The sequence below is a fragment of the Rutilus rutilus genome (assembly GCF_951802725.1).
Source record: "Rutilus rutilus genome assembly, chromosome: 5".
In the NCBI taxonomy this organism is placed as follows: Eukaryota; Metazoa; Chordata; class Actinopteri; order Cypriniformes; family Leuciscidae; genus Rutilus; species Rutilus rutilus.
The window spans coordinates 40,334,980-40,348,923 of NC_140213.1; the positions used below are offsets into that span (position 1 = coordinate 40,334,980).

General features: G+C 37.6%; 1 protein-coding gene across 4 annotated transcripts in view; it reads left to right on the plus strand.

Annotated features, from left to right (window-relative positions):
* necab2 (N-terminal EF-hand calcium binding protein 2) overlaps nt 1–13,944 on the plus strand; it is a 90,193-nt gene that overhangs the window by 6,183 nt on the left and 70,066 nt on the right. For all 4 annotated transcript variants that reach the window (XM_084410042.1, XM_084410040.1, XM_084410043.1 and 1 more), the window contains exon 2: nt 1,022–1,046. In XM_084410042.1, coding sequence (XP_084266168.1) covers nt 1,022–1,046 — 25 coding nt within the window. The remainder of the gene's footprint in view (nt 1–1,021; nt 1,047–13,944) is intronic.

Sequence of the window (13,944 nt, forward strand, 5' to 3'; positions counted from 1 at the left end):
ATTGACTGTGATTTTCCTTTGTTACAAGAGAGTCTTAAGTGGTCCATTTCACATCTGACTGGACAGTGTGATCAGGTTGCTCTTACAGATATAAGCAACTCGCTAAATCTCTCACAAGTTCAATCAAACACATCGGCAATAGACAAACTAGCTTAGTCTTGATTAAAAAAAACAAAAAGAAACTTAAAGGTTATACTGTAATTTGTGCTGGTGGTTTTCTAAATGCAATGGAAGGATTCATTGCACCGTGTTAAGGGCTGAGGTATCATGCAATTGCAAACAGCCTATCTATAGAACCACCTCCTCCTTAGGTTGATTGACATTGAACCCTACAGAGAGACATTTTTTAATTACTTTTATCAGGGTTTTTTTTCTAATACATACAGTACTTTACTTTTCTTCAGGAGAGACTGACATGGTAATAGAGATGGGCATGGTAATGGCTATGGCAATGTTAATGTATTTGGTCTTGGCGGAATAGATCTGCTACGCTGCTGCTTCTGCAGAGCAAGGACCGAGACTTCTACTGCCAATACATTCACAGACATTGCTGTGAGCATGTAAGACATGAAATAACCCCATAGCAGATCTATACAGGTGGAGCTGGGGAGGGTGGAGGGTTTCTGAAAACGCGCTACAGACTGCTTACAGCAACACTACCAGTATTTGAATGTTGAGCCGCAGCTCATTGGCCGCTGATGCAACAGCAACCAATCAGCTGTGCTATGTAGATAACGATGTTATCGCAACCAAATTGAGTTAAGGACCTATCAGCCTGCGCCATCTAGAGTTTCATGCCAGAAATGGTATGTACATTTAATATTAGTTTTAGAGGAGCTTTAGAGAGTCCTAGAGACTTTGATTGGCAGTTGATCAGGTTTTTGGCTAAATAATTCACAAGTTTAGGTGAATTCAAATGATAATGTAAATTAAAATGATTAGTAATTTGTATTAATATACTGTATTTCTCTCTCTTTCTCTCTCTCTCTCTCTCTCTCTGTGTGTGTGTGTTTCATTTCAGATTTTCCGGAGAGCTGATAAGGATGGTGAGTGTAATCTGCTTCATATCATGTCATGTTAAATCATTAATGTGAATGTGATTCTTAGACTCTGTTCTATTCCTAAAATGAAATCAAACTCAACCCTGTTTAATACACAATTCCCATCTCTTCAATGTACACTGCTGTTCAAAAGCTTTGTTTCAATAAGATTTCTTTTAAATCTCTTATGCTCACCAAGGCTGCATTTATTTAAGAAAAAACACAGTATACATACAGTATATGCTCTACAGTATTTATAGTAATGCAGTAAAATAGTAATATTGTAAAATAATATTACAATTTAAAATAGCTGTTTTCGGTTTTTAATATATTTTAAAATGTAATTTATTCCTGTGATACAAAGCTGAATTTTCAGCATCATTACTCCAGTCTTCAGTGTCACATGATCCTTCAGAAATCATTCTAATATGCTGATTTGATGCTCAGGAAACATTTCTTATTATTATTAATGTGGAAATAAACATCATTTATTTGAAATGGAAAACTTTTGTAAAATTATAAATGTCTTTACTGTCACTGCTGAATAAAAGTGGTAAAAAATCTTACTGACCCCAGACTTATGGATGGTGGTGTATAATCCACAGAATAAAATACAGCTATTATAACTTTACACAACACTGAAGATCTTGACCATCTGTCCGCACGGTACTGACAGCTGAAAAGACAGAACTTGATGAAACATTCCAGAAAACACAATGGAAATGTGCTGCCTTACGCATAATCTTTTAAATAATTCCCATTTGCGGGGCTTATTAAAAGTTCAGTTGTTTTTGTTCTCAGATGCCTGACCAGTATTATTTCTGCACAGTATTATAACATCATTTCAATGAGATATCATCTGCTAGGAAAATCAATATGTAATGCATCAACTAGTGATTGCATTTGCTAGATGTTCTAAACTAAGTTTTCTATATTACAATGCTAATTAAATTGCTGCAAAAATTCCAGATGTATTTACTAATTGATTTTAGATTAGTCTCATTAGTCAGATTCGCCTCTTTATCCATATTCATACCCTGTGTCCACAAAACAATTATGATTATGAAGAGAGGCCCCGATACATATTTTGCAATGCTACAATTCATGTACTGTATGAGAAGATTCATATTACATTTCATCCAGTTGTATTGTAATGCAGTTTTCTATATGATTCCTGATTCCCGATTAGCCTTGAGCTCTTGTCCGTCGTTATGGGCTCAGACCCGGTCACATCTGGTCTCAGCTTTTGGTTTGAGATGAAATATATATTTACAAAATATTTTTTCTTTGTTTTAGCTTTCTTGAAAAAGGAAAACTCCATGCTGTGAAACTAGTTATTGCACCAGGGCTTAAAAGAGAGTCGATACAAATAGCAGAGAGAGAAAACCTGCAACAAACCTTGTTAAAAGGAGTAGTGGCTATTTGATGTGTGATGCTTGTGCCGTTTGTGTTATTTTTAAACCACTCCCAGGGGAGCAGCTTGGTGACAGTTTTAATGAGAGAGAGAGAGAGAGAGGGTGGGGGAGAAAGAAAAAACAAGAATCGGGACCACAGGAGATGGGTGCCATGTTTTGCTACACTTTGGTTTTCAATCACACAAGGACTAACAAGAAACAAAGCACAGCAGTCTAATTTGCCTCCAGCGTTTAGAACTTTACTCCTAGGAGTGAAACATTATTATCCTCTTTCTTTTCGAATAGGGCTACATACATTAAAGGGTTGATTTTCCCCCAAAATAATATTTTGTCCCCATTTACTTAGCCTTATGTAATTTTAAACCAATTCTACCAGTGGCACTATGGGAACCGTTTCACCGTTTGTATCACTCCGCTTGCAGCATTTCTCTCACAGCGAGTGTCATGCCGGATGACCAAACCACCATCATTTTACAAATGCTACTGTTGTTGTGTCACGGAATGTAGTTTTAAAGCTACACTGTGTAGGATTTTCTCCCATAGCGGTGAAATAGTTTATGACTACCAACTGAATATTACTTTCTAGCCCCTCCCATTCCGAGGGCGTTTTAACTCCTACGGTGGCCGTATTATTTCAAATCTGCCGGCAGTCGTGAGTAATCTCCCCCTCACATTCGTCACGGTGCCACTGAGTGTCAAAACGCGAAAGGCGCAACTTGAATTTCCAGGTATGTCCCTCTTTGGCTAATGTATTTTCAAGATGGAGGCGCAACATGGCTGCCGCCATTCGAGCGACTCGCTCGTATGTATTCTAAATGGCAGATTCTACGCTTACGAGAATACTTGATCAGTTGGTAGAAGTAATTACACATTAATGAGCACATATCATTTTGAAAGAACAAAGTGTTTTTTGCTAAGAATCAACATAAAAAATGACACAGTGTAGCTTTAAGAGTTTTTTTCAAGCGAGAATGTAGTTATTTAGAACTCAGATATGGGACTTATATATAAACATAGTGCACATTTGACAATTTGTTCAGAATTCAGATGTTTTCGAAGATGTGAGCTCCAGACCGTCAGCGGCCGTTCATTGCTCATATACCCGCAGAGAACAGCTTTATCTCGGCCAGTCATTCAGGAATTTGCCGCTGGCTCTTATGTAGATAGTGTTTATGCATGAGGCAAGGGCAAAGTTTAGTTTCATAACTTTATATATTTATTAGTGCTGTCAAATTGATTAATCGTGTTTAACCGATTCTAAAAATAAAAGTTTGTGTGTGTGTGTCTCTGTATATATATATATATATATATATATATATATATATATATATATATGTATCACAAACTTATATAAACAAACTTTTAATTTAGAATCAATTCATCGATTTGACGGCACAAATTTTTATTTAACTGAAATCCTGTACTATAACTAGTGCTGCTTTTGTACTTTTGACTGAACTGCTTGCTTGTTTATTTCCTATTTATACTTTTATAATGGCTAATATTGTTCATTTAAATATTATTTTTCAATAAGTAATATTTTCTATAAATAACATGCCATATTCGGTATTGAGAAAGTTAGTGATTGTGATTTATTTTTGATCAAAAGGCAGCCTTGGTGAAGCTTGGATAAGCTTTTGACCTGCAGTGTAAATGCATAAATAAATACATAATATAAAATCAAAATATAAATAAAACTAATTTTCATTTTTCATAATTCATTTAAGTTAACTATATCTAAGAAATACATTGTTTAAGGATTAATTTATCTTACAGAATAAACCTCAATCATATTTTCGAGCAAACACACAGTGTCATGCCCCCCCACCGCATGTCTCTTACTGCAAGAGTGATTGGTTTCATCATGCGTGTGGAGCAGGCAGAGAGAATCATTAACCTCTGTTGTATAGAGGATATGACATGCTCTTTTGGCCTGAGAGTTTTTATGCAGGCTTGGTCTGGTAGAGTCAGCCTCCTGCTTTTTGTATACTGTGACCATAAATCTGCAAGGGCTGTTGACATGAGAGCAGACATGGCAGAGACCTGCATGACCCATCGCCTTATCTGCATCTGCAGTTCGCCCACCCTGAATAAATCACTCATTTTAAGGGAGAGAAAGAGCGGCATGGGTACCTGTAATGGAAATTTAATTTATTTCAGCTGTTTTAAATTCTGTACTGTTTCTCTGTGCAATGCTTTTCACATCAAAAAGATCTCACATGGACAGAGAGAGCTGAAGTGCTACAGATAAAATGAGGGAGTCATTGGCAGATAAAAGAAACATTTAGGGACCAAATAATTTTTTTTCCTCATTGACGAATTACAGAATCACTGTGTGCCATGATAAAGGGAAGTTTAGCCCTTAAAGGGATAGTTCACCCAAAAATTACTCACTCTCATGTCGTTCCAAAACCGTAAGGTTACGTGCTTGGCTTGCACTGTAACGAAAGGATACAGTGTATGACGAAACCGATTTCCGACTCATTTTAAATGTTTTTGTCGCAGCTAATCTGTGCGTTAGAACGTATAATGGGCGCTTCTCTCCTCTCTAGTACTCTCCCCCTCTCTGCTCTAGATTTGCGGGTTATCACTGGCAGTAAATGAGTGTTTACGTGTGTGCTCACTGAAAATAAACATGCTGACAGCAACCTCCCGCACAGCGTGCAAGCATCAAGGCTTCCCTGCTCTAGATCTTATGAATCATTAAAGTTGTGTAAAAATGACATGATGGGTAAATAATGTCTCAGGATAGTTCTTAGTCTTGAATATTCCTGGTATTAATCTTGTAGTGTGTTTACTGGACAGTGTACTGATAAATATTAAAGACTTGAAGGATTTGCGATGAGAATGTGGATTGGTTTTTACTTCAGATGAATGCGTACTTTGTGTACCTTCAGTTTAGTCGTGCATAGTCTCATTAATAGTGGAGCTTTTGGACACCACATGTCTGTATCCTCCTGAGGCCAACTCTGAAGCTATCGCCACAAAGAGCAGCAACACATGTTGTCGTCTCTTTGGATCAATATAGATGCACATTGCTTGATTCTCTTTGATATTTCATCATGATTCACTTGTTTGTGTGGATAAGCAGCTTTGTCCTCATGCAAAACAAGCAGAAAGTGAAGCCACTTTGTCTGATTAAACTTCAGTTACTTCAGTATTATGTCCATTTGCTCCCACCCAGAGCGCTTTGTATTAAATTACATTAACCTTCGTGCTGTATAAACTGCCTCATATCTGGGTAAGAACGATGTGCATTTACATTTAAATTGTAATATATTTTGATATGAGTTTATATGCATGTCCAGGATGATAATGCATCTGCCAGTGTGTTATTATTTAGGGAAATAAAGAGTAACATTTGATAAATTTCATTGTCATTGCACAAAATGTAAAATTATTCTATTTAGCTGAATAAGTAAATAACTGATGGCAGACAAAGCAGAATCTCAGTAAAATATATTTGTCTGATTTCTTTATTTCATCTATTTATTAAATGAATATTTAATTTTCCATAATTGAAATGAAAATATGTCATAATACTGTAAAAAATACCATGAGATCAAATTTAAGAATTTCACTCAATAGCCTATAGGTTTTTATGAAAAATGAAGATGTCTGAAACGTCCATCTAATTAATTTAATTATTGAATAATAACCACATGAATTACAATAAGCATTAAAAATAATAACACTAGTAACTTAGGTTGCCAAACGTACTGGTACTAAAAAGGGTAACGGTACCAGCATTTCTGCGGCACTGGTAGTATATACAGCGTGTTTTTACAAGTGTTGAGCATTGTAGCCAATCACAAACATCCGTTGAGCACGTGAACGCAATGGCCTATCAGAGGTGCTAGTCAGTAAGTTAGTCAGAATCTGCTTAAAACCGCTGAAAACACTTTTTGAAAAGGTTTTGTTTTGTTGGCTTGCAAATCCTTTCATTATAACCAACAAAGTGTAAACATGATGTAAATAAGAGATTCATTGTACAATTAAGACAGCTTTTTTATTGTAACTTGAGTTTTTGCGAGAGTGCAGAATTCAGTGAACTGGCTCTTCAGAGATTGACAGCCTTAGTGATTATAAAGGGCAGGCGCTTCTCTTGCTTTCGGTCTATTGACTGTTGAAATTTTATTAGTATTGGTACCGACTATACTGAGTGTTGGTACTGTAATAACCCTACTAGTAACAACATTCCACTAGGGGCCTTCTGTGCACATTCTGATGGGCCATTTTACCCCAAGGGTCTGATTTTATCTTTTCAATTCAAAATAAAAACTTACATTTTTACTCCACATATATAAAACATGAATGTCCACAAATTCCTCATTAACAAATAGCCAAAAATATTGATATTCAGATGAAATGACAAAATTAAAGATAGTGTATCCATTCATTAAAGGTGTTGAGATGAGATTTTTTGTGCCGTTTATTGTCCTAATCTGGATATTGTCACTGTCACTGTTGTAGTACTTTAGAATGTCAAAATCTGTTAAATGAGTGCTTGATCAGTTCAGCTGTACTCGCTATATGTAGCTGTTTAAATTCAATGGATATTCCAGGCTTTAGACCATTAGTCATATACCAAAGCGCACATTATGTTGGCCCGTGGAACAAGAATATATTGTTTGAAGGCTCTTTACACAGCATGTGCTTTAGCCTACAGTGGGCAGGGACATATATTATTTAGCCACCTTTGAGATGGCATTTTGACATGCTGCTAAAATGAGAAATACGCACATATGCTGATTCAGACTTTGGCAGAATGGCACATAAGTCATAGCTCTGAAAAAAACATATATATATTTGGCTGTATCATGCTGTAAATGCTGTGGCGTTTCATGCACATAAGAGGTCAAAATCATCTTCTCTTAATGCATAACCCCAACACATAAGCACATACTGTACATATAAACACATTTACTGTAGGTTTGTGTTGCCATAGCAAATGGCTGCCTAGAAGCGGTACTGTGAATGCCTGACTGAAAGCCTGCTTGGACCTAATTACCTCTCTTGATGCTCCAGCGCGTTTTGACTCATAATGTCCTAGACAGTTATTGTCACTCACATTGAAAGACGGAGAACAGGTCTTTATAGTCGTATACATTCACTGTTTAGGTTGGAAATCTGTGATGTTTTAGATGGAAAAAATGTACCGACCCCAAACGCTAAAGTACAGTACACATACATTTGTTTATATACAGTGGGTACGGAAAGTATTCAGACCCCCTTAAATTTTTCACTCTTTGTTATATTGCAGCCATTTGCTAAAATCATTTAAGTTCATTTTTTTTCCTCATTATTGTACACACAGCACCCCATATTGACAGAAAAACACAGAATTGTTGACATTTTTGCACATTTATTAAAAAAGAAAAACTGAAATATCACATGGTCCTAAGTATTCAGACCCTTTGCTCAGTATTTAGTAGAAGCACCCTTTTGATCTAATACAGCCATGAGAGTTTTTGGGAAAGATGCAACAAGTTTTTCACACCTGGATTTGGGTATCCTCTGCCATTCCTCCTTGCAGATCCTCTCCAGTTCTGTCAGGTTGGATGGTAAACGTTGGTGGACAGCCATTTTCAGATCTCTCCAGAGATGCTCAATTGGGTTTAAGTCAGGGCTCTGGCTGGGGCATTCAAGAACAGTCACGGAGTTGTTGTGAAGCCACTCCTTCGTTATTTTAGCTGTGTGCTTAGGGTCATTGTCTTGTTGGAAGGTGAACCTTCGGCCCAGTCTGAGGTCCAGAGCACTCTGGAGAAGGTTTTCGTCCAAGATATCCCTGTACTTGGCCGCATTCATCTTTCCCTCGATTGCAACCAGTCGTCCTGTCCCTGCAGCTGAAAAACACCCCCACAGCATGATGCTGCCACCACCATGCTTCACTGTTGAGACTGTATTGGACAGGTGATGAGCAGTGCCTGGTTTTCTCCACACATACCGCTTAGAATTAAGGCCAAAAAGTTCTATCTTGGTCTCATCAGACCAGAGAATCTTATTTATCACCATCTTGGAGTCCTTCAGGTGTGCTTTCATGTGTCTTGCACTGAGGAGAGGCTTCCGTCGGGCCACTCTGCCATAAAGCCCTGACTGGTGGATGGCTGCAGTGATGGTTGACTTACTACAACTTTCTCCCATCTCCTGACTGCATCTCTGGAGCTCAGCCACAGTGATCTTTGGGTTCTTCTTTACCTCTCTCACCAAGGCTCTTCTCCCCCGATAGCTCAGTTTGGCCGGACGGCCAGCTCTAGGAAGGGTTCTGGTCGTCCCAAACGTCTTCCATTTAAGGATTATGGAGGCCACTGTGCTCTTAGGAACCTTAAGTGCAGCAGAATTTTTTTTGTAACCATGGCCAGATCTGTGCCTTGCCACAATTCTGTCTCTGAGCTCTTCAGGCAGTTCCTTTGACCTCATGATTCTCATTTGCTCTGACATGCACTGTGAGCTGTAAGGTCTTATATAGACAGGTGTGTGGCTTTCCTAATCAAGTCCAATCAGTATAATCAAACACAGCTGGACTCAAATGAAGGTGTAGAACCATCTCAAGGATGATCAGAAGAAATGGACAGCACCTGAGTTAAATATATGAGTGTCACAGCAAAGGGTCTGAATACTTAGGACCATGTGATATTTCAGTTTTTCTTTTTTAATAAATGTGCAAAAATGTCAACAATTCTGTGTTTTTCTGTCAATGTGGGGTGCTGTGTGTACAATAATGAGGAAAAAAATGAACTTAAATGATTTTAGCAAATGGCTGCAATATAACAAAGAGTGAAAAATTTAAGGGGGTCTGAATACTTTCCGTACCCACTGTATCTAAAACATCACAGATTTCCACACCTAAACAGGGAATGTATACAAGTATAAAGACCTGTTCTCCATCTTTCAATGTGAGTGACAATTACTGTCTAGGACATTATGGGTCAAAACGCGCTGGAGCATCAAGAGAGGTAATCTCTTCTGGTAAATGTTCCAGAAAGAAGTCTCTTAGGCCATGTTTACACCTGTGTTTTCGTCAATCTGATTACAAGTGGTCGACGCTGAATACAGATGTAAACAGGTTCTAAAATGATTTGAGCTTGGCCACTTTCGACCACTTAGGTAGTTGAAAACGCATATTCGACCGGATTGCTTTTGTGGAAATGCTCATGTGGTCGAATGTGTTCAAACAACCACAAAACACTGCCTACTCTCTGCCTACTAAACTAATGCGTAAACATTAGGAGGCCAAACGAGATTTAAACTTTGGCCGAAGACTCAAGTTTGGTTTGAAGATGAAAAACAAACCAAGCACTGTGTTGTTCTTTCACCATTTCTGACCTGAAAAAGCCCATGTATTTACCCATAGACCATCCCCTCGAACAAATCAGGACAGAAGTGTTCGAAAGTGGACAAAACAGACGGATTAAAACACTACCCCCCTGTTTCACAGACAAGGCTTAAGCTGGTCCCAGACTAAAATGCATATCTGCTGTTTTAACTGAAAGCAACTTGCACTGGCATATCTTAAAATATGTCAGTGGCATTGTTTTGTCTCAAGATTCACACCAGTAATGTTTTTTTGCTAAGGCACGTTTATAAAACCTAATTCAATGCTCTAATTGAACTAAGGCCTAATCCTGGCTTAATCTGAGCCCTGTCTGTGAAACCGGGCCCAAGCGCAATTGGCTCGTCTACTTGTGATCCGATCGACCAAAACACATCTTAATACCGGGTGTGAATGCTTACCATAGCTGCGTTTATCTTAACAAAAATACAGTAAAACCAGTAATATCATGAACTACTATAATTTAAAATAACTGCTTTCTTTTTTAATATATTTTAAAATGCAATTTATTTTTGTGATGGCAAAGCTGAATTTTTAGCTGCATTTACTTCAGTGTCACATGATTCTTCAGAAATCATTCTAATATGCTGATTTGGAGCTCAAGAAACATTTCTTATTATTATCAATGTTGAAAACAGTCATGCGGCTTAATATTTTTGAGGAAAATGTGATACATTTTTTCCTCAGGAACATTTGATCAATAGTTCCAAAGTTCCAAATATCAGCATTGATTTGAAATAGAAACATTAAAAAATGTCTTTTACTGTCACTTTTGATCAGTTTAATTCATCCTTGCTGAATAAAGTACTAAGTCCTTTAAAAATAAAAAATATGAATGACTCCAAATAATATTATCCCATACTAACTTCCCGTCAATAACTGCATGCATCTTTTAAACTGGATTTGGGCCTTACATCCCAGTCTGTAACAGATGAATAGAAAAATTTCATGTGCCAAAGTCTATATAGCATAATTATTCTACTGTAAGACACAGGCAGGTGTAAGCATGGCTAATGCTCTTCAGAGTGGGCACCGTCCCAACACAACTCATTTATGAATGCATTTACAGAACACTAGGAGAACGTCGGCTCTCACATCTTCCTCGGGATGAGCCCTGCTTTGATGGAAGCTGGCCTGAGATCTGAAACCCCTACTATCCCCACTAATTAAAGCCTTACTGGGGCTTCTGGACAGATATCCGCTCTCTGAACTGCAAAAAAACAGTCTGATGCCAGCTAACTGCTGCCTTAAAAATGGATCTGGAAGATAAATGAATATCCCGAGCCCATATGCTTCTCTGTGTCCGTCCTCACAGTGGTCAAAAACAGCTCCTGAGAGGCAGCAGTTAGAGAAAGTTTAATTAAAGCACAGAGGAGTTTACAAAGCGTCTCATGCACTGTTGGTTATGAAGGTAGTGCTTTGTACTCTTTGTTTTTAAGTGCATTTTTCAAGATCTGTTTTTGTAATGCATCAAATACTGGCTCTCTCACAAACTACTCGAGCACAAAGCACTGTTGTTAGCGCATTTAAAGTTTTTCTGAAAAGTTCTTGCCTTTTTCGCACATCTGTTGCTAAAGATTTGCCGTAATGCAATGAGGTATTTTTAGAGAAGCTTTAAACATACATCAGACTGCATTCAGAGAAGAACTTTCTTTGCTAAGATTATGCTGTTGCAAAATGCAACATTAAGTAAAGTCAGCAGGGAATCTTTTTTAAAGTACTTGAAAATGCATTGGGATCCCGCAGGTCTGTTCAAATCACACTGTTCCGTCCCAAGAGACTTTGCCTAATTAAAAATACTTCAGGCCTCCAGCTAAGAGGTGTGGGCTTGTTCCTATTCTTCCATTGTTTTGCCTTCCATCTCCACCCCATGCTCGCTCTTTTTTCCGAACCCGCTAATGCCAAATTTATGTTTGATGTATCTGATTAGTTTCCACTCTTCCACGTGTAAATAGAATAAAAGAAACTTTGAATATGTGGTAGTGCTTCATTTAAAGTAGATAAGCACATACTGTGTTCTCTGAGTTAGCGATAAGCTGTTGAGGAGGCGGTTGCAGTACTTGTTTCTGTGTGCACTGAGGGTATTTCCCCACATTTCTCCATCTACCCGACCGCGCAATGCCACATCAAAGGAAACACTCTCTTTAATGTGCGAGAAAACGCCGCAGTCACAGGACTGCACTGCAGATAAGGAAGTAGCATGCCAGAATTGTTTTTTAGGGAATCCTAGTGCTTTCAGAGGATGTCCCCAGGCATTATGGGAGAAGGTTGATTGGATCCGAGGCAGTGGAGATTGGTTGATTTTTGATGTTAGCGGAGACTCGTGGGAGTTCACCTGGCTGACCTGGCGGCCCACGCTTTGTGCTAAACTTGGCTGCTTGACAGAGAAAGAATTGATGTGGCATGTCAGTGTTTCTCTTCAAGATGTCTTTGACTTTTGTTTTGCTGAGCATTAATGGAATATATTTATATTTATTTACTTAAAACCACATACTGTATGTAAAGCAAAGCTGAAACCTTCATCAAGCATCTTCATAGAGTATACCCTAGACAAAAACACCTATACCAAAATGTATTTAAAATACATTTGTTTCGTACTAAGTATACTACAAATCCATTAACATATTTACTGACATATCGCTTGAGACTTACTGATATACATATTATAATGAAGCTTTATTTGGAGTACTTCTTTATTGCACAGTGCACATTTCTTAATATTACACCTTAAAATGTGTTTAATATAAGGACAGTATGATCTCTGTGTCAAGATATTTAAAGTGTACCTAAAGTATACTTGCAATAATTCCACTTTAGCACAATCAAATATACTTAAGTATATCTGTAGTTGGACCTCAGCACTATTTCTGGATATTAACAAACAAAACTATTTCTGGAAATTAACTAAACAAAATTAGTTTAGCAAACTTTAAGTATACCAATTTAGTATACCAACAGTACAATTGCTGGCAGGGTATTTATATTAAGTACATAAATGTATTTGTAGTATACTTAGCATAAAATAAATGTATTTCAAATACATTTTAGTATATTTATTTTTTACTAGGATAGAGGTCGACCGATAGGTGGATTTCATTTTACCAATAGCAATAACTAGGTTGGCCCACACTGGCCGAAAACCGATTAATGAACCGATAGTTTTTAAAGGGTAACTAAACCCCTGGTCAGAGCCTGACTCCACCCACTGGCAATATTTGAAAAATGCTGGAAAAGTAGGCAGAGCCCAGTGGAGAGGGGGCGTGCATCTGAGACCTATCTCTCTGCAGGCAAGGGCGTGGTTAGCTGGTACCCTCTGACATCAGAGTGTACCACAACTTCCAATAGGAAAATTCAACTGCAGTAGCCCCTGTTCAACCTGAAGAGGGCAGCACTCAGACGCTTTTACACCCTATTTAGTCAAATTAAAATACTTTAAACACAAATGTCAAAAAAATTACTTGAATCAATGAACAGCACTAATAAAGCCCCATTCTTTCAGATCATTCACTAAAAAAAGTTGGTTTAGGGTTTAGTTACCCTTTAAAATGGATACTTAACTGAATGAACTCGTACTGTATAATGACATTCTTAGCCGATCCAGCAACGGACCACAACCCAGATTTCTCTGTATGGATTTTTGCCGTTAATGATTGTTCCAGCAGTTGGTTTTCGGTGCCGATTAATCGGCAAAACCGATCAATCGGTCGACCTCTAGAGAAATGACAGTAATTCTAATGAGGTCTCATTCCATCTCTATTCTCAAAGGTATATCTTTGAAACACTGTCCTGTGGAGGATTGCTTGAAATGCAGATACAAAATGTTTCACTATATGTCTTCTTGACCTATATAGATTCTAAGTTTTAAAATTGTGATATTCATTTTGAGATTTGCTAAATTAGCATTTTTAAAGATGAACCTTTTAAAGATAGCAGAGGTAATCAAAATGTTAAAATAGGGGAAATGAGCGTAAATACCCATGAACCTACACTGTAAAAAAATTCTAACCTCCCTAACTCAAAATTTTCTAGTGACTGATAACATCTACATTTTTCAATTGGCCCAAGTGAAATTCTGTAAATTATTAAATAAAATTTACAGAATTTCACTTGGGCCAATTGAAATTTACAGAATTTCACTTGGGCCAATTGAAAAATT